This window comes from Mobula hypostoma, chromosome 24, assembly GCF_963921235.1.
Source record: "Mobula hypostoma chromosome 24, sMobHyp1.1, whole genome shotgun sequence".
Classification (NCBI taxonomy): domain Eukaryota; kingdom Metazoa; phylum Chordata; class Chondrichthyes; order Myliobatiformes; family Myliobatidae; genus Mobula; species Mobula hypostoma.
The window spans coordinates 873,851-895,760 of record NC_086120.1 but is presented as its reverse complement, the minus strand read 5'-3'; the positions used below and the strand labels follow the sequence as shown (position 1 = coordinate 895,760).

Genomic DNA, 21,910 nt, shown 5'->3' with positions numbered 1-21,910 from the left:
GACAATTCAACATGAACAATTACCCAGGGAATCAATGTCAAAATCTAGTTCTTTATTTTCAGAACCATTACACCTTCTGAGTCTAATCAATTTCATCTGGGGTTTCTTCCATAAATCCTGCAACATAGCTGGCACATCTGTGGGTTCAATCCTGACTTCCAGTGCTGTCTGTGTGGAGTTTGAACATCCACTCTGTGGGTTGCCATTGGATAATCTGGTTTAATCTCATATCCAAAATTCTAGCAGTGTAAATTGCCGCTATTGCACAAGTAGGTGATAGAATTTGGGAGAGTTGATGGGAATGTGGGGGTAAAATATAGTAGGATGCATGTAGTGGGTGTTTGATGACCTGGAGGACATACTTCCATGCTGTATGTCTCTACAACTCTCGTCAGTCCCCGCCTTCCCAAATGAACATAAATTCTGTCCTTCAGAGACTCTCTAACTGTTCTAACTCTGCCCACAAACCCACTCCCCCACCCCACCAAGTCTATTCTAATATCTGCTCCAACTTTCATTGTTCCTGAGGACCAGACTGGATTGGCTAAACAAAGTCACTTTTCAAGCTAGGGAGAGAATGGAGATGGCAGCTCAAGGAGAGGAGATGGTGAGAAGAAAATGACCCAAGAATAATTGCCCTCCAGAGAAATCGCCACATCACGTGAAGTGTGAAACCATTTTTCACTCCCAGTGCCTGGAACTTTGATGCTTGAAGCCTAGATAACTCATCTTTGGAATAGTCAACCACATATCCCCCATTTCTGGAGTGCTCCTCTCTGAACCCCGTCTCCCAGACACTTCGAGAGATTGTGCCTCAGGGCATCTCAAACCTACTGATTCATACCTAGCCGTTACAATCATCTATCCCGCTTAGAGAGAAGGGAGGTATAGCTACTTAATGGGACGTCCTGTTTGTCTGAGGAGTCTATAGAAACCAGTAGTAAAAATTCATCCAATTAAATTATTCACTGGTATTAGCCAAGAGATTTCTGGCTTGTTCATCAAGCTAATTGTTTCAAAGACTTAACATAATCTCAAACAACAGGAATTCTGCAGATGCTGGAAATTCAAGCAACACACATCAAAGTTGCTGGTGAACGCAGCAGGCCAGGCAGCATCTCTAGGAAGAGGTACAGTCGACGTTTCAGGCCGAGACCCTTCGTCAGGGTCTCGTTCACCAGCAACCTTAACATAATTTCTTAGTTTTCATTAATTATGCATTTTTGGTGGTCTACTGATGGACGTGGGTACTTCTTTGCTTGAAATGGTTTTCTCGCCTCAGATAAATGACTAGTAATTCAGGGGGCAGCTAACAAATGATACTGAGTGGCCGGCATGCTGTTTCACATGGTGGAAAAGAGTGCTTGATCCCAATAATTTCCGTGTTCACATCTCTGCAGTGAAAGGACTACTCTCCATTATAATTATCAGGTTGATAATTGGTCCAGTTGGCGGTGGGGGAAGAAAGCAGGGAGACCTGATGCCCGAGGACCTAGGGAGGCAAGTCCAGGGGAGTCACTGCCACATCTCAAACTGTGTTTGAATGGATGTAAGGGACCCTGACCACTACACCTCGAGAAATCCACCCACACCACCACCCTCTCACCATTCTCCTTACCAACGTAACTGCACACCACACCACACAACCTCACTTTCCGCACCACCCACCTTCTCACACCTAATCCCCACCATCTTACCCCAACTACTAACACCACCAACCTCAGTTTCCATCCCTAACTCCCCATCACCGTCCACAACCCCTCAGGCATCCACCACCTCCTCACACACTGAGCATCCCCCACCCCATTCATCATTCAGACAGCACCATTCCCCACCCAACTTCCAGTCACACTTTCAGATTTGCTGCCCCCGACTGCTGCAGTGAGGAACGACACCGCCCCCCCGCCCCCACTCCACAGGCCCATTCCCCTCCGTTTAAGGTGGATCCGAAGTGATGTTCTCTCCCACACTACTCGGGGCAGGAATCAAAGCGACTGCTGAGCGCAATAGAAATCATCAGCGGATTGGACAGCGAGAGTCGGGGTGTTGTTCCCGTCACTCACCTCACCTCCTCTCTCCACATCCAGTGGCTGACCTGCTAAGTCTCTGCTCTCCATTCACAATTTGCGTTAAATTCCCCAATATTCAGCAGGCGGAAAATGGGATCGAGCCACTAGCCTTCCCGGCGTGGGGGTGGGGGTCTGTGTCCCGGTCTCCCTCTCCTCACTCCCGAACTCTCCAGGATCCCGGGGTCTCCTCCCACCCCCCCCACCCCAAGGATCCCGGGTCTCTCCCTACACCCAGGACCGGGAGACTCAACTCCCACCCCACCCCAAGTCCCAGGACTCTCTTCTTCACCACCCCTTGGGTCTCGGGGCTCTGTCCTGACCCATCCGGATTCCAGGTCTTTCTTTCCCCCTACCCAGCCAGGTCACCGGACCCTCTCCACTCGGATCGTGGGTCTCTCAACCCCCATTCCCATTCCCACGGGTATCAGGTCTCTCTCCCCGCACCCCCCCCCCCGGTATTTCTCTATCCCCCACAACATCCAGGTTCCGGAACACTCTCCCAATCTACCCTCCCGGGGTCCTCAGTCTCTCTTTCCCCATTCCCCCCAGATCCGGATCTCTCCTCCCCCCAGGGCCCCGGGTGTCTCTTCTCCTCGGGTCTCGGATGTGAACTAGCCCCTTTGCGGAGTGGAGGGGGTGTCTCGGACTGAGACTCTCGGCTCTGTATGATCCCTGTCCCGTACAAGATCCAGCCTTCCTGGAAGCGGATGGACCTCGCCCTTGTCCTCCACCCCCACCGCTGCTGATGGGTGTGGCCCGGCCGCGCTCATGGACTCTGGACATTGCGGCGGCGTCAGACTGCGAGTAGACCGGCCGTCCTCACCGAGCGGCCGATCAGAAATCCCGCCAGGTGCGTAAGTGTCCGGGGAGTGGTGCAGGGAGCGGGGGCTCAGGGTCTGCAGTAGGAGCGCACACTGTCCGTTTCCAGCGTTGATCGGTAAATAACCGGTCCTACTTGTTTAACCGTGCGTGTGAAGCAAAGAGCGGACCAAAACCCTCCCATCCCTCCGATGGAGAAACTGTGACCGCCTCCACCGCAGGCGCTGCCTGACGCGCTGAGCGTTCTTAAACCAATATCGTGCTCCGGACTTGAGCTGCTGTTGCCTCTCTTCCTTTCGAGTATCAGGCCGGTGGTGGCAAGGAGCGTGCTGGAATTGTAGCACGGGATTGATAGGTTGACTCCCAGAAATGAAGAAATTCAGGTGGATTTCTGAAAGGACAATCGTCTTTGTCAGACTTGCTGGAGTTGCATGGGGATGCGATAGTCGGAGAGAGTGAAGGCCATCTTCACTGTGGGTGCAGTGTATGCAATCTGTATAGTCCCATACAGAGCCGGTGGGCGCCCGGGGCTGAGGCACCGTTTGGTTGGAGAAGTGGTTGATATCGGCATACCTAGGGTTCTGAAAGAGGTAGCGTTAGAGCTTGTGGCGGCATTAGAAATGATCTTTCAAAAATTATTGGACTTTGGCATGGTGCCAGAGGACTGAACAATTACAAATGTCACTCCACTCTTTAAGAAAGGAGGAAGGCAGCAGAAAGGAAATTAGTTAGCCTGACCTCAGTGGTTGGGAAGATGTTAGAGTCAGTTGGTAAGGATAAGGTGATGGAGTACTTGGTGACACAGAACAAGATAGGGCAAAGTTAGCTTGGTTTCCTTATGGGAAAATCCTGTCTGACAAACTTGTTGGAATTCTTTGAGGAGATTACTAGTAGGATAGATAAAGAGGATGCAGTGGATGCTGTATATTTGGACTTTAAGAAGGCCTTTGACAAGGTGCCACACATGAGGCTACTTACCAAGTTAATAGCCCATGGTATTACAGGAAAATTACTAAGATGGTTAGAGCATTGGCTGATTGGCCGAGTGGGAATAAAAGGAACCTTGTCTGGTTGGCTGCCAGTGACTAGTGGTGTTCTGCAGGGGTCAGTGTTGGGACCACTTCTTTTTATGCTGTGTATTGGTGAGTTATATGATTCCATAGATGGCTTTGTTGCCAAGTTTGCAAAGGATACGAAGATTGGTGGAGGGGCAGGTAGTGTTGAGGTGGGATGCAGAAGGACTTAGACAGATTAGGAGAATGGGCAAGAAAGTGGCAAATGAAATATAATGTTGGAAAATGTATGGTCATGCACTTTGGTAGTAGAAATAAATGTGGAGACTATTTTCTAAATGAGGAGAAAACGCAAAAATCTGAGGTACAAAGGGACCTGGGAGTCCTTCTGCAGAACACCCTGAAGGTTAACTTGCAGGTTGATTCAGTGGTGAGGAAGGCAAATGCAATGTTAACATTCATTTCAAGAGGTCCAGAAAACAAGAACAGGGATGTGATGCTGAGGCTTTATAAGGCCTCACCTTGAGTATTGTGAACAGTTTTGGGCTGCTCATCTTAGAAAAAATGTGCTGGCATTGGAGAGGGTCCAGAGGAGGTTCACAAGGATAATTCCATGAATGAAATGGTTATCGTGCAAGGAACGTTTGATAGCTCTGGGTCTGTATGCACTGGAATTTAGAAGGATGAGGGGGATCTCATTGAAACCTTTCAAACATTGAAAGGCCTAGACAGAGTAGATATGGAAAGGATGTTTCCCATGGTGGGAGAGTCTAGGACAAGAGGGCACAGCCTTGGGATAGAGGGGTGGCCATTCAAAACAGAGATGCAGAGAAATTTCTTTAGCCAGAGGGTGGTGAATTTGTGGAATTTGTTGCCACATGCAGCTGTGGATGCCAGGTCATTGAGTGTATTTAAGCAAGATCGATAAATTCTTGATTGGACATGGCAGCAAAGGTTATGGGGAGAAGGCTGGGAAATGGGGTTGAGGAGGAGAAAAAAAAATGACCAGCAATGATTGAATGGTGGAGCAGACTCGATGGGCCAAATGGCCTAATTCTGCTCCTATATCTTATGGTCTATAGTCTCTGGGAGTGCAAGAATAATGATCAGCTCTTCATCCAGTTGGCAGGCAGAGCCCTTGACTGCCATTCATTCATTTTCCCTCTGCTCTGCTCTCATACCTCCGCTCTGAGAGAGCAAGAACAAGTCTTTACTCTCCACGCCTCGATCATGCGTCCATGTGTCCCTCCCCACTAATCTCCCTTCTGGCAAGTGTTACACCTGCCCATTCGCCTCTTCTCTCACCTCCATTCAGGGCCCCAAACAGTCCTTCCGGGTGAGGTAACACTTTACCTGCAACTCTGATGGGATAGTCTACTGTATCCAGTGTTCCCAGTGTGGCCTCCTCTACAGTAAGACCTGATGTAGATTGAGCACTTAAGCTCCATTGCAAAGAGCAGAATTTCCTGGTGGCCAACCACTTCAATTCCCATCCCCATTCCCATTTAGCATGTCAGTTCATGCCCTCCTTTTCTGCCACGATGAATCCATTCTCAGGTTGTAGAAGCAACATCTCATATTCTGTCTGGGTAGCCTCCAAGCTGATGACATGAACATTGATTTCTCCAGCTTCCAGTAATATTTTCCACTCCCCCCTTCCCTCCTCTTCAGTTCCCCACTCTGGCCTCTTATCTCTTCTCTTCACTTACCTGACATCTCCCCTGGTGTCCCTTCTCATTCCCTTTCTCCCATTATCCACTGTCCTCCCTTGTGTTTAATCAGCCAAAGAGGTCCAATGCAAACCTCATGTGCAGCACATCATCTTCTGTCTGGATCAACATCTGTCTGGGCAGCTGCTGCTTCATCTGTTGAGTCTTTCCAGAAAACTCACCCTTTATTTCGGATTACCAATATCTGCAGCTTTTTCTTTATTTTGATTTTGTCTCTTATTCTGACGTTTCCAAATCATGTTTGTTAGAACACCTGTGAATCACTTTACTGTGCTGATGCTGCTATATAAACCTAGGTTGCCATTGAACTAGACTTCCCAGGTTTGGATTTTCTATCACTGTCTCCATGGAGTGTGGCAAAGCCCAGTTCATTCCTCAGCTCATCACTATGTAAAGGTACTTGGGAGTCCTTGTGCAGGATTAACTTGCAGGTTGAGTCCGTGGTAAGGAAAGACTTGGACAGATTGGGAAAATGCCCAAAGAAGTGGCAGATGGAATATAGTGTAGGAAACTGTATGGTCATCCACTTTGCTAGAAGGAAAGAAAAGGTATAGACCAGGGGTTCCCAACTTTTTTAATGCCATTAGATAAGAGATCTTGGACCCCAGGTTTTGAACCCCTGGTGTAGACTATTTTCTAAACTGGAGAAAATTCAAAACTCAGAAAAAAGTGGTCCCAATATAGACCGCTGTGGAAAAAAAAACACAAGTGACCAGCAGCCAATCAGATTTGGCCCCTTTATTCTGATTCTGCCTCCTGCCAGTCAGTCAATTTTCTGTCCATGCTACAATCTGGACCATAAGACATAGGAGCAGAATTAGGCCATTCTGTACTTGCTGATATATTTTCCCTCTTAAACCCATTCTCCTCCTTCTCTTCATAATCTTTGATGCCCTGGTTAATCAAGGACCTATCAACCTCCACTTAAATGTACCCCATAACTTGGCCTGTATAGCTGTCCATGGCAATGAAATCCACAGATTCACCACCTCCTGGTTAGTCTTATCTTGTTGTGCAGCCTCGTGTGCACCATCTTGTAAAAATCCTGAAAATCCAAATAAATAACATCCACCAACTCTCCTTTGTCTATCCTGCCTGTTATTTCTTTAGACATTATTCTAACAGATTTGTTGGACAGGATTTTCCCTCAAGAAAACCATACTGATTTTGACCTACTTTATCATGTGCCTCTATGTATTCGAAACCTCATACTTAAAAATGGACTTCAATGTCTTTCCAACCAATGAGGTTAGGCTAACTAGCCTATAATTTCCTTTCTTCTGCTTCTCTCTCTTCTTAAAGAGTGGAGTGACATTTGCAAATTTCCAGTCCACCAGAACCATTCCAGAATCTAGTAATTCTTGAAAGATCATTACTAATGCCTCCACAACCTCTTCAGCTACCCTCTTTCAGAAACCTGGGTTGTAATCCATCCGGTCCAGATGACTTATCTACCTTCAGACCTTTCAGTTTCCCAAGCATGTTCTCCTTAGTAATAGCATCAACACTCACTTCTACCCCAACATTCTCAAATATCTGGTATACTGCTAGTGTCTACCACAGTGAAGACTGATGCAAAATATTTAAGTTCATCCGTTACTTCTTCATCCCCCATCATTCACACCTCTCTCTTTATAGATATGATAAAACTTTTTTCATATTTGATATAATTGGCTAGCATACCTTTATATTTCATCTTTTCTCTCCTTATGTGTTTTTTTTAGTTGCTTTCTGTTAGATTTTAAAAACTTCACCTTAAGCTGCCTAATCAAATCTGATTCATTACACAACACCCAAACCAGAATTGTCTTTCCCCTACAGGGATCAACTACAAGCTTCTCTAAAAAGACACCTTGTAGGCATTCCACAAATTTCCTCTCTTGGGATCCAGTACCAACCTGATTTTTCCTATCTACCTGCACATTGAAACTTCCCATGGCTATTGTAGCATTGCTCTTATTGCATGCTTTTTCTGTTTCCCATATCTCACATTCTGGCTACTATTTGGAGATCTGTATACAATTCCCATCAGGGTCTTTTTACCCTTGCTGTTTCTTAACTCTACCTACGAGGATTCTACATCTTCCAATCCTATGTCACCTATTTCTAAGGATTTGACTTCATTTTTTTTAACCAACAGAGTCACACCACCCCTTTGCCTACTTGCCTGTTGGTTTGATACAATGTGTATCTTCGGAAGACAAACTTCCAACCGTAATAGGTAGGAAAAGGGAGGAAGTCTTGAAAACACACTACAGGGAGTTAGGAAGTTGAAAAGCAGGACCTCAAAGATAGTAATCTGGGGATTACTGCCTGTGCCACATGACAGTGAGTATAGGAATAGAAAGAGGTGGAGGATAAATGCGTGACTGAGGGATTGGAGCAGGGGGCAGGGATTCAGATTTCTGGATCATTGGGATCTCTTTTGGGGCAGGCATGATCTGTACAAAAAGGACAGGTTGCACTTGAATGTGAGGGGGACCAATGTCCTGGCAGGGAGGTTTGCTAAGGCTATTGGGGAGAGTTTAAACTAGAATTGATGGGGGGTGGGAACCGAACTGAAGAGACGGAGGAAGGGGTGGTTGGCTCACAGATATATACAGTGCGAGAGGGAGGATAGGCAGGTCAGAGAGAAGAGATGCGCTCAGACTGGTGGTTTGAGATGTGTCTATTTTGATGCAAGGAGTATTATGAACAAAGCAGATGAGCTTAGAGCATGGATCAGTACTTGGGGCAATGACGTTGTGGCCATTACAGAGAATTGGATGGCTCAGGTGCAGGAATGGTTACTTAGAGTGTCAGGCTTTAGATGTTTCAGATAGGACAGGGAGGGAGGCAAAAGTGGTACTGTTGATCAGAGATAGTGTCACGGCTGCAGAAAAGGAGGAAGTCATGGAGGGATTGTCGACTGAGTCTCTGTGGGTGGAAGTTAGGAGCAGGAAGGGGTTAATAACTCTACTAGGTGTTTTTTTATAGACCGCGCAATAGTAACAGGGACATCGAAGAGCAGATAGGGAGACAGATTCTTGAAAGGTGTAATAATAACCAGGTTGTTGTGGTGGGAGATTTTAATTTCCCAAATATTGATTGGCATCTCCCTAGAGCAAGGGGTTTAGATGGGGTGGAGTTTGTTAGCTGTGCCCAGGAAGGTTTCTTGACACAATAAGTAGATAAACCTACAAGATGAGAGGCTGTACTTGATCTGGTATTGGGAAATGAATCTGGTCAGGTGTCAGATATCTCAGTGGGAGAGCATTTTGGAGATAGTGATCACAATTCTATCTCCTTTACCATAGCATTGGAGAGGGATAGGGACAGACAAGTTAGGAAACCGTTTAATTGGTCCAAGGACCCCTCAGTTAATGGTAGGGTTCATGGCATAAAAAATGTTAGGAACCCTGGTTTAAACCCTCCTCAATGGCTCTAGCAAACCTATTGGTACCCCAATGGTTCAGGTGTAACCAGTCCTTCTTGTAAAGGTCATACGTTCTCCAGAAGAGATCCCAATAATCCAGAAATCTGAAACCTGTTCCCTGCACCCACTCATTCATCTGTAACCCTATTTCTGTCCTGTCTAGCTCATGGTACTGGGAGTAATCACCCACCTTGAAATTACCACTTTGGAAGTCCTGCCCTTCTGTCTCTTCCCTAACTGCCTATACTCACTGCAGATGACCTCTTTTCCCCTTTTCGACCTTCATTGCACTACAACCTCTGGCTGATCACTCTCCCTCAAGAATCTTCTGCAGCTGCTCTGAAACATCTTAGACTCCAGCACCTGGGAGGCAACACACCATCCTGGCTTCTCTTTCATGGCCACAGAATCTGCTGTGCATGCCCCTACCTATCGAGTCTCCTATCACCTTCACCCTGCTTGACTTTACCCTTCACTGCCGGCCGCAGTGTCACTGGCCTGGCTGCTACTGCTGTTCCCGGATAGGTCATTTCCGCCTCCCAACAGTATTCAAAGGAGTATATTTGTTGCTGAGGGGAATGGTCACAGGGGAACCCTGCACTGACTGCTGACTCCCCTGATGGTCACCCATCTACTATCTGAAGCCTACACTCTGGGTTTGACCACCTCAATAAAAGTCTTTGAAGTTTTCTGCCTCCCGGATGGTCCTGAGTGCATCCAGCTCCACTTTCTTGACCTTGTCAGTCAGGAGCTGAAACTGGGTGCACGTCCCGCAGATGTAGTCATCCGGGAGACAATTCGGTACCCTGAAATCCCATGTCTCACAAGAGGAGCCTGAACTACCATCCTGCCCACACTTGTCAACCTTAAGTACTCGTCGGTGACTTCCTCCAGAAATATATGCCTTAGATTCTGTTTCCTGTTCCTCAGGAAGATAAATAAATAGGGCAAGAAAATGGGAACTTCAGCACCTGAAAGTGAAACACTAATCAGATTCAGGTTTAATATCTTTGGCACCTGTCATGAAATTTGTTGTTTTGTGGCAGCAGTACAGTGCAGTACTTAATAAAAATTATAAATTGCAATAAGAAAATATAAAAAATGTAATTGAATAAGTAGTACAAAAAGAGAGCAAAAAAAGAAAAAAATAGTGAGGTAGTGTTCGTGGGTTCATTGTCCAGTCAGAAATCTGATGGTGGAGCAGAAGAAGCTGTTCCTGAAACATTGAGTGTGTATCTTCAGGCTCCTGTACCTCCTCCTTGATGGTAGCAATGAGAAGAAGATATGCCTGGGTGGTGGGGGTCCTTAATGATGGATGCAGCCTTTTTGAGCTGACTGAGTTTGAACTTTCTGTAGCTCTTTCTGATCCTGTGCTGTGGCTCTTCCATACCAAAATGTGATGCAACCAGTTGCAATGCTGTGCACAGTACAGGTGTAGAAATTTGTGAGTGTCTTTACTGACATACTCCAGCTCAAACTCCTATGAAATGTAGCTGCTGTTGTGTGTCGTTTGTAATTGCATTAATATGTTGGGCCCTGGGTGGATCCTCAGAGATGTTGACACCTGGGAACTTAAAACCGCTCACACTTTACGCTGCTGATCCCTCAATGAGAATTGGTGTGTGTTCCCTCAACTTCCCCTTCCTAAAACCCACAATCAAATCTTTGGTCTTAATGACAACAGTGCTCAATCCTTATGACCGTCTGATATTCTGCCACACAGCCACGTGTGTAGAGAGAGTAGAGCAGTGGGTTAGGCATGCATCCTTCCGGTGTGCTAGTTTTGACTGTCAGCAAGGAGAAGTTATTATGTCTGATCTGCACTGACACTGGTCTCCTGGTGAGGAAGTCAAGGATCCAGTTGCAGAGGGAGGTACAGAGGCCGGGGCTTTGGGGCTTGTTGATTAGTACTGAGGGTATGATGGTGTTGAATTCTAGCTGTAAACAGTAAATGGCAGCCTGATGTGGATATTGCTATTGTCGAGTGGAGAGTCAGTGAGCTTGCATCTGCCGTAGACCAGTTGTGGTGATTGGCAAATTGTGGTGGATCCAGATCCTTGCTTAGACAGGAGTTGATTCTTGCCATGACCAACCGCTCAAAGCACTTCATCGCAGTAGATGTGAGTGCAACTGAGCGATAGTCACCCTGCTCTTGGGGAGATTGGTGTGATTGTTGCAGATGGGAACCCCGATATCAGCAGTTTGAAGATGTCTTTCAACAGTCCACCAGTGGCTTGGCACAGGTTTTCAGTGCCCTTCCAGGAACATCGTCAGGACTTGACACCATGAGAGGGTTCACCCTCTGGAGAGGTGTTCTGACGTCGTCCTCCAGTACTGAGCGATTCACTCAGATATAATTTTATTCTCCCTTTCAAGGCGTGCATAGAAGGCATTGAGCTCACCTGGGAGTGAAACATCACAGCCATTCATGATGTTAGGGTTTGTCTTATAGGAAGTAAGGGCCTACATACCCTGCTACCACTGACATGTCAAAGTTGCTGGTGAACGCAGCAGGCCAGGCAGCATCTCTAGGAAGAGGTACAGTCGATGTTTCGGGCCACGACCCTGCATGAGTCCTGACGAAGGGTCTCGGCCCAAAATGTTGACTGTACCTCTTCCTAGAGATGCTGCCTGGCCTGCTGCGTTCACCAGCAACTTTGATGTGTGTTGCTTGAATTTCCAGCATCTGCAGAATTCTTCGTGTTTACCACTGACATGCATGTGATTTCGTCTCTATCTTCATTCAGAATTGTTTTTCACTCTTAAAGTCAAGTTTATTATCATTTAACTATATACATGTATATAACATATACTACCATATAATATATATAGGAATGAGGCAACGTTTCTCTGAACCAGGGTGTCACGTGCAGTAGCACACATAACACACAATAACTTGAGAAGGGAAGTGCATTAATTTTAAATATTTTAAGGCATGGAACGTATAAACCAGTGACACTGTGAATATGATGCAGCCAGGCGTTCAGAAGCCTAATGGCCTGGAGGAAGAAACTGTTTCTCATCCTGACCGTTCTTGTCTTTATGCATTGGAGTCTCCTACCTAATGGTAGAAAGTTAGAGGATGCAGGATGGATGGGTGGGATCCTTAATAATACTAAGGGCCCAACGTATGCAACACTTCTGATAAATGGTAGGGAGACCCCTATGATCCTCTCAGCCATTCTCATGGTCCTTTATAGGGACTTCTGGTCCGATATTCAACTGCTCCCACACCAGGTGGAGATGCAACTTGTCAGGATGCTCTCAATTTAAATGGGGGTGGGGGGAGGTGGAGAAAGCCTTGCTTGCCTGAATCTCCTTAGGAAGTGGAGGCACTGCTGTGCTGCCTTGTTCAGGGAGGTGATATTAAGGGACCTGCGATGTGATCTCCCAGGAACTTGGTGCATTTAATTCTCTCTATGGAGGAGCCATGTATTTGCAGAGGGGGATGACTTGTCTGCACCTTCCTGAAGTCCACAATTTCTTTTGTCTTCTCCACATTCAGGCTCAGTTTGTTCTTCTCAGACCAGCCACTCCACTTCCTCTCTATACTCTGTCTCGTCATCATTCTTGATAGGGCCAACCACTATCGTGTCACTTGCAAACTTGATGACACGGTTTGACACAGTCATGCGTCAGCAGTCTGACAGCAGCGGGCTGAGCACACAGCCTTGAGGAGCACCGGTGGGACTAGAGACGTTGCTGCCCACACATACCGACTGTGGCTTTACTGTTAAGAAGTCTGGTATTCAATTACAGAGGAAGGTGTTGAGACCCAGCAAGGACAGTTTCCCCATCAGTTTCTGGAGTATGATGTTGTTGAATGCTGGGCTGAAGTCTATGAACACCAGTCTGGCTTATGAGACCCCATTTTCCAGGTGGGACAGGACAGAGTGGAGAGCAAAGACTATGGCATCATCAGTAGATTGATTTGAGTGATAAGCTAACTGGAAAGGGTCCAATGGAGCCAGGAGAAAGGCTTTACTGTGCTCCATGACCAGCAGCTCAAAGCATTTCATAACGGGTGATGCTAATGCCACCGGGTGATAGTCATTTAGGCAGATTACTGTCACCTTCTTTAGCACTGGAATGGTGGTTGCCGTATTGAAAACCAGGGGAACAATGGACTGTTCCAAAGAGATATTGAATCTGTCTGTCAGCTGGGCTGCACAGTCTTTCAGATCCTGACCTGCTGTGTTATCGGGCCGCACAGCTTTGTGTGGGTTGAATCTTCCCAGACAGCTTTGCATCTGCTCTCCTGGGGGATTCGTGCCTTATTTGCCAGCACTATGTTCTGTGCATCAAACCAGACATAGAAGACATTCAGCCTCTCAGGGAGTGAAGCATCCTGGTCGCTGATGCGCAGTGTAGACTTTGTGGTCTGTAATCCTCTGAATCCACTGTGCCTTGTGTCTCTGGTATTGCAGCAGTGGCTGTAAATTCTCTGAGAATGCTCCATTTTCTCTTCTGAAAATAGGTTGTACCTCAGCTTCTTGTATGGTTCTGGAACACCAATCTTGAATGCCACAGATCTAGCCCTCAGCAGACGATGAATCTCCTGGTTCATCCACGGCTTTTGGTTTGGGTTTGTTCAGTATGTTTTGGAAGGCACACTCTCATCCACACAGGTCTTGGTGAAGTTGCTGACAACTATAGTGTATTCATTCAGATTTGAAGATGAATTCCTGAGTGTTGTTCAGTCCACTGACTCAAAGCAGTCCTGTAAGCACTCCTCCGTCTCCCTTGACCTCACCAGCTCTGAGGACTCTCTTGGGTCCTCATCACTGGTGCTGCAGTCTTTGGTCTCTACTTGAATGCAAGGAGTTGAAGTAGAGCCAGGTGATCAGACTTTCCAAACTGTTGTCGTGGGATGGTGTGTAAGCATTTTTGATGGTGGTGTAACAGTGGTCAAGTGTGTTAGCTCCCCTAGTTCCCCAGGTGATATTTTGGTGGTATTTTGTCTGAGATTTCTTCAAGTTGGTCTGGTTGAAAACCCCTGTAATGGAGAAGGCATCAGTGTATGCGGTTTCACATCTGCTCGTCATGGTGCTCAGCTCCTCCAGTGGTTGCCTGACGTGCCTGACAACAGCAACTTGACAATAGCTTCATCACTACACTATGACGGAGGTGCAGTACAATAACAGGAAGGCAAGGTTACTGTTGACGCATGTTGTCCAAGTCCGAACGAAAAGAAATCGAAACAACAGATTACTACTTTGAAAGCACAATTCCAAGGTATTTCACAGGAGCAATATCAAACCAAATTTAACTACAAGTCACTTAGAGGTGTGCCAAGAGTATCTGGAAGGAGAAAAGTAAGGAAAGGACATTGGCTTTGATCTTCCTGCTGCCTGGTCTGGATATCTGTCAGCAGTCTGAGGTTGGAGTCGGTGGTGGCAGTGGGGAGATTCAAGTAGGTATTAGGAGCAGCACCTGTACTGTGAGGACAACGCAAGGGGCTGCAGTGGTAGATGGGGTCGATCCTTCAGAAACAGCTGAGATTTTGCTGCAGATTTGGATGTCAGGCTGTTGTGGATGATCTTGGCTGGAGGGATGAGTGTGAATGTGATCTGATCCAGTTATACTGTGAATGTTATGGTTAAGTGCTTCAGTCATTGAGAAAGGTAGGGAAAGACAATTGCCTTTCTCTTGTTCATAAAAGATGGCAGTAATATAAGATCTTCTGTTCTTTCAGTGTGTAAGCAATTGGATCTTTAGCGTGCATACATTGGGTTCCACAGTATATATGCTGAAGTTACAGTGGATCCTTGACAGAGGCAAAGCTACCAGGTCAAAGTAGTTTAAATTCCTTTTGCAGGATGATTAAAACCTTCCTCTGGACACCATTATGATGTTAGCAAGAAAAACTGAGCTAAAATTGGCACTATTTTAACTTGTGTTTAAAAACTGCAAATGCTAAAGTCAATAACTGTGTTATTGACTTTTTCTGGTCTGGAATCCTTCATCCAAACCAGGTCAGAGAAAAAAGGAGCTAGTTTTCAGTAGGAGAAAGGTGGGGGCAGAATGGCAGAACAAAGGAAATATCTCTGATAGGCTGAGACCGAATAAATTAATGTAGCAGGAGGAGGAACAGATAGGACCAGATTATGCTTCTCTCTCTCTATAAAATCACAGTGGATCAGTGAATCCCTTCAAAATGTAGAAGGGGAGGGAGGGCAATATGCATCCAGTGCTGAAATCTTATGACAGATGGCAGAAATTGCAAAGAATTGTCCATTGAATGTGGAGAAAGTACCACTGTAAACCAGAGATCAATGGCTGCCACCTGCGAGAAACACGGTTACTGTGGACTGGTTACATAAAGTATTGTGAACTCCTGAACAGCGGATCTCAGTCTGGGTAAATGCCTTGAGCCTAGTGCAGTTGATTGACATTTTCGACAACTCTTCATTCACCAATATGCAGTTAAAAGAAAGAGCTTTGCATTTCTTTAGTGTTTAATCAAGTTTCTCAGGAAACTTCCGAGTATTTCACAGCCAATGAATTCCCTTCAAATTGCAGTCATATCTGCAGCGAAGTGAACAGAGAGACAGACAGTAATGGTTTTGATTGAATCAGGCGCAGCAGAAGACTCCCGTTCTTATGCACTTTTGAAGAATTCCTCCATGTCAACCAAAAGCAAATACTTCCTCATATTACCCGTACTTATGTCCTAACCTGTGTTCCAGATCCTTGAAATATCAGCTGCAGTAACTGGAATAGTTCCTGTCTATTAGCCCAGTCTATAATTCCATGATCCTACACATCTCTATCATATTTCCTCAAACTTCCTTTGGTCCCCGGAGAGCAATCACAACTTTTCCAGTGAAATGTCCAGGCTATCCTTAGTTCCTCTAGTTCTCTATGGAAGTAATGTTTATCCAGTTATGATTTCATTTCTCAGAGGAATTTTACATTGGTTGAAAATTATAAATTATTTTAAATGTTCATTTTTGTTTGATTACCGCAATACCTTTTAATCTACCTCAACCAACTGGTCAGCATGCAAATGGTGGGCTGAATGGCCTGCTTCTCTGCAGATAACACTCTACATTGACTTCTGTTTTTTTTTATAATTGCCTTTGTTTGAACTGAGGATTCTGACTTCAAACAGTCATGTAAACACCTACAGTCCTGGGTCGGAGATCAGTCCCAATCTGACAACAACTACACCTATATCTTGGTGATTCCTGGCCAAGGTTGTGATATTGCCATAGTGTGGAGACTAACAAGGCAGTAAAAAGTCCTGTCAATTTCATATGAGGCATAGATAGAATGGACAGTCAGCACTTTTTCCCAGGCCAGCAAAGATCAATACCAAAGGACATCTGTTCAGCGTGAGTAGAGGAAAGTTTAGGAAAGAAGTCGGAGATAAATTTTTTACACAGAGATGGTGGTCAAGGTGATCATAAGACCATAAGATAAAGGAGCAGAAGTAGGCCATTCAGCCCATTGAGTCTGCTCTGCCATTTAATCATGGGCTGATCCAATTCTTTCAGTCATCCCCTCTCCCCTGCCTTCTCCCTATACCATTTAATATCCTGGCTAATCAAGAACCTATCTATCTCTGTCTTAAATACACCCAATGACTTGGCCTCCACAGCCGCTCATGGCAATAAATTCCACAAATTTACCACCCTCTGACTAAAGTAATTTCTCTGCATCTCAGTTCTAAAAGGATGCCCTTCAATCCTGAAGTTGTGCCCTCTTGTCCTAGAATCCCCTACCATGGGAAGTAACTTTGCCATATCTAATCTGTTCAGGCCTTTTTAAATTTGGAATGTTTCTACGAGATCCCCCCTCATTCTCCTGAACTCCAGGGAATACAGCTCACGAGCTGCCAGACATTCCTCATATGGTAACCCTTTCATTTCTGGAATCATCCTCGTGACTCTTCTCTGAACCCTCTCCAATGTCAATATATCCTTTCTAAAATCAGGAGCCCAAAACTGAACATGAGGTACAACTGAACATTGTTTTAATCCAGAAAAAAAATCTCATTTGCCACCACTTCTAGATGAAGTCATACTGATGTGAAATTGCGTTAAGGATTTCCTTGAGATTGTGACACGGTTCTTGTGTCAGGAATGCACGGGGTGGTATCATTGCCCTGCAATACTCCTGTTGGTACTTTGACTCCTGGACCAGGGAACTCAAAGAGGGCGCCTCTGGGATAGATGGGTCTTCACAATGAGAAACACTTACTTGGGAAGGTACTTGCTGCTGTGATCTCCACCCCACCCACAAAACCTCTGAGTCATAGAGATCTACAGGAGATAAACATGCCCTTTGGCCTGTCTAGTCTGTGCTGACCTAATTTTTGGCTGAGTCCCATCTACCCACACCTGGTCCACAGCCTTCCATATCTCCACCTCCCATCCATGTACCTCTTCAAACTTCTCTTAAATGTTGTAATTGAACCTGCATCTACCACCTCCCCAGCAGCTTGTTCTACACTGGCAGGACACTGAGTGAAGAGGTTCCCCCTCAGATTCCCTTTAAAAATTACACCTTTCACCCTAAACCTATGATTTCTAGTTTGAGTTTCACCCAACTTCAGGGGAAAAAGCATTCATATATTTACCCTATCTATACCCCTCATCACTTTGTATACTTCTATAAGATCCCCTCTCATTCTCCCATGCTGATTAAAGTCCGAGCCTGTTCAATCCTTTTCCTGTGGCTCAGGTCCTCAACTGCTGCTGCATCCATGCCTTGTTCCATTCCTGTGATTCCACTTCCCTTAAACCAACCTCCAGGTTCTGCTTACGATTTCTGGCCTTGTGATACCACCACCCCCCACCCACCCCGAGCCTCTGTGACGCTGATCCCCAAGCCTCTGTGACGCTGACCCCTGAGCATCTGTGACGCTGACCCCCCCCGAGCCTCTGTGACGCTGACCCCCCCGAGCCTCTGCGACTCTGACCCCCCCAGACACTGACGCTGACCCCCCCGAGCCTCTGTGACGCTGACCCCCCCTGAGCCTCTGTGACGCTGACCCCCCACCCTCTGTGACACTGACCCCCCCACCCTCTGACGCTGACCCCCCCGAGCCTCTGTGACACTGACCCCCCCCGAGCCACTGTGACGCTGACCCCCCCTGAGCCACTGTGACGCTGACCCCCCCACCCTCTGTGACGCTGACCCCCCCGATCCTCTGTGACTCTGACTCCCCCCCGCTCCTCTGTGACTCTGACCCCCCCGAGCCTCTGTGACGCTGACCCCCCCCCGAGCCACTGTGACGCTAACCCCCCCCACCCTCTGTGACGCTGACCCCCCGATCCTCTGTGATTCTGACCCCCCCACCCTCTGTTACACTGACCCCCCATCCTCTGTTACACTGACCCCCCATCCTCTGTTACGCTGACACCCCGAGCCTCTGTGACGCTGACCCTCCCCCGATCCTCTGTGACGCTGACCCTCCCCCGATCCTCTGTGACGCTGACCCCCCCGAGCCACTGTGACGCTGACCCCCCCGATCCTCTGTGACGCTGACCCTCCCCCGATCCTCTGTGACGCTGACCCCCCCGAGCCACTGTGACGCTGACCCCCCCCGATCCTCTGTGACTCTGACCCCCCACCCTCTGTGCCGCTGACCCCCCCGAGCCTCTGTGCCGCTGACCCCCCCCCCGAGCCTCTGTGACTCTGACCCCCTGAGCCTCTGTGACGCTGAGCCCCCCAAGCCTCTGTGACACTGACTCCCCGAGCCTCTGTGACGCTGACCCCCCCCCGAGCCTCTGTGACGCTGAGCCCCCCAAGCCTCTGTGACACTGACTCCCCGAGCCTCTGTGACGCTGACCCCCCCCCCGAGCCTCTATGACATTGACCCCCCAAGCCTCTGTGACTCTGACCCCCGCCCGGTCCTCTGTGACTCTGACCCCCCCCCGAGCCTCTGTGACGCTGACCCCCCCGAGCCTCTGTGACTCTGAACCCCCCACCCGGTCCTCTGTGACTCTGACCCCCCCGAGCCTCTGTGACGCTGACCCCCCTGAGCCTCTGTGACTCTGAACCCCCCGCCCGGTCCTCTGTGACTCTGACCCCCCCGAGCCTCTGTGACGCTGACCCCCCCGAGCCTCTGTGACTCTGACCCCCGCCCGGTCCTCTGTGACTCTGACCCCCCCGAGCCTCTGTGACGCTGACCCCCCGAGCCTCTGTGACTCTGACCCCCCTGAGCCTCTGTGACGCTGACCCCCCGAGCCTCTGTGACTCTGACCCACCCCCGAGCCTCTGCGACTCTGACACCCCCCGAGCCTCTGCGACGCTGACCCCCCCGAGCCTCTGCGACGCTGAACCCCCACCCTCTGTGACGCTGACCCTCCGATCCTTTGTGACTCTGACGCCCCCCACCCTCTGTTATGCTGACCCCCCATCCTCTGTGACGCTGACCCCCCACCCTCTGTGCCGCTGACCCCCCCTGAGCCTCTGTGACGCTGACCCCCCCGAGCCTCTGTGACTCTGACCCCCCCGCTCCTCTGTGACGCTGACGCCCCCGATCCTCTGTGACTCTGACCCCCCACCCTCTGTGCCGCTGACCCCCCCCGAGCCTCTGTGCCGCTGACCCCCCCCGAGCCTCTGTGACTCTGACCCCCCGAGCCTCTGTGACGCTGAGCCCCCCAAGCCTCTGTGACACTGACTCCCCGAGCCTCTGTGACGCTGACCCCCCCCCGAGCCTCTATGACATTGACCCCCCAAGCCTCTGTGACTCTGACCCCCGCCCGGTCCTCTGTGACTCTGACCCCCCCCCCCGAGCCTCTGTGACGCTGACCCCCCCGAGCCTCTGTGACTCTGAACCCCCCGCCCGGTCCTCTGTGACTCTGACCCCCCCGAGCCTCTGTGACGCTGACCCCCCCGTGCCTCTGTGACGCCGACTCCCCGAGCCTCTGTGACTCTGACCCCCCCGCTCCTCTGTGACTCTGACCCCCCCCGAGCCTCTGTGACGCTGACCCACCCCCGAGCCTCTGTGACGCTGACCCTCCCTCGAGCCTCTGTGACGTTGACCCCCCCGAGTCTCTGTGACGTTGACCCCCCCGAGCCTCTGTGACTCTGACCCCCGCCCAGTCCTCTGTGACTCTGACCCCCCCCGAGCCTCTGTGACGCTGACCCCCCGGAGCCTCTGTGACTCTGACCCCCCCGAGCCTCTGTGGCGCTGACCCCCACCGAGCCTCTGTGACGCTGACCCCCCGAGCCTCTGTGACTCTGACCCCCCCGAGCCTCTGTGGCGCTGACCCCCACCGAGCCTCTGTGACTCTGACCCCCGCCCCGAGCCACTGTGATGCTGATCCCCCGATCCTCTGTGACTCTGACCCCCCACCCTCTGTGCCGCTGACCCCCCCCCGAGCCTCTGTGACTCTGACCCCCCGAGCCTCTGTGACTCTGACCCCCCCCGAGCCTCTGTGACGCTGACCCCCCCGAGCCTCTGTGACTCTGACCCACCCCCGAGCCTCTGCGACGCTGACCCCCCCGAGCCTTAGCGACGCTGACCCCCCCCGAGCCTCTGCGACGCTGACCCCCCCCGAGCCTCTGTGACGCTGACCCTCCCCCGATCCTCTGTGACGCTGACCCCCCCGAGCCACTGTGACGCTGACCCCCCGATCCTCTGTGACTCTGACCCCCCACCCTCTGTGACTCTGACCCCCTGAGCCTCTGTGACGCTGAGCCCCCCAAGCCTCTGTGACACTGACTCCCCGAGCCTCTGTGACGCTGACCCCCCCCGAGCCTCTGTGACGCTGACCCCCCGAGCCTCTGTGACTCTGACCCCCCCGAGCCTCTGCGACTCTGACACCCCCCGAGCCTCTGCGACGCTGACCCCCCCGAGCCTCTGCGACTCTGACCCCCCGAGCCTCTGTGACTCTGACCCCCCCAAGCCTCTGTGACGCTGACCCCCCCGAGCCTCTGTGACTCTGACCCCCCGAGCCTCTGTGACGCTGAGCACCCCAAACCTCTGTGACGCTGACCCCCCGAGCCTCTGTGACTCTGACCCCCCCCGAGCCTCTGTGACTCTGACCCACCCCCGAGCCTCTGCGACGCTGACCCCCCCCGAGCCTCTGTGACGCTGACCCCCCCCCCGAGCCTCTGTGACGCTGACCCTCCCCCGAGCCTATGTGACGCTGACCCCCCGAGCTTCTGTGACTCTGACCCCCCTGAGCCTCTGTGACTCTGACCCACCCCCGAGCCTCTGCGACTCTGACCCCCCCGAGCCTCTGTGACGTTGACCCCCCCCGAGCCTCTGTGACTCTGACCCCCCCCGAGCCTCTGTGACGTTGACCCCCCCGAGCCTCTGTGACTCTGACCCCCGCCCAGTCCTCTGTGACTCTGACCCCCCCGAGCCTCTGTGACGCTGACCCCCCGAGCCTCTGTGACTCTGACCCCCCCGAGCCTCTGTGGCGCTGACCCCCACCGAGCCTCTGTGACTCTGACCCCCGCCCCGAGCCACTGTGACGCTGACCCCCCGAACCTCTGTGACTCTGACCCCCCACCCTCTGTGCCGCTGACCCCACCCGAGCCTCTGTGACTCTGACCCCCCCGAGCCTCTGTGACTCTGACCCCCCCGAGCCTCTGTGCCGCTGACCCCCCCCGAGCCTCTGTGACTCTGACCCCCCCCGAGCCTCTGTGACGCTGACCCCCCCGAGCCTCTGTGACTCTGACCCACCCCCGAGCCTCTGCGACGCTGACCACCCCGAGCCTTAGCGACGCTGACCCCCCCCGAGCCTCTGTGACGCTGACCCTCCCCCGATCCTCTGTGACGCTGACCCCCCCGAGCCACTGTGACGCTGACCCCCCGATCCTCTGTGATTCTGACCCCCCCACCCTCTGTTACACTGACCCCCCATCCTCTGTTACACTGACCCCCCATCCTCTGTTACG

General features: G+C 50.0%; 1 protein-coding gene across 1 annotated transcript in view; it reads left to right on the top strand.

The window, feature by feature from the left end:
- The first annotated feature begins 2,596 nt into the window (after positions 1 to 2,596).
- Positions 2,597 to 21,910, top strand: part of LOC134337461 (PALM2-AKAP2 fusion protein-like) — a 73,537-nt gene continuing 54,223 nt past the window's right edge. Inside the window, 3 exon segments of the mRNA XM_063032492.1 lie at positions 2,597 to 2,803; positions 2,805 to 2,903; positions 2,906 to 2,923. Coding sequence (XP_062888562.1) covers positions 2,735 to 2,803; positions 2,805 to 2,903; positions 2,906 to 2,923 — 186 coding nt within the window. The 5' untranslated portion in view covers positions 2,597 to 2,734.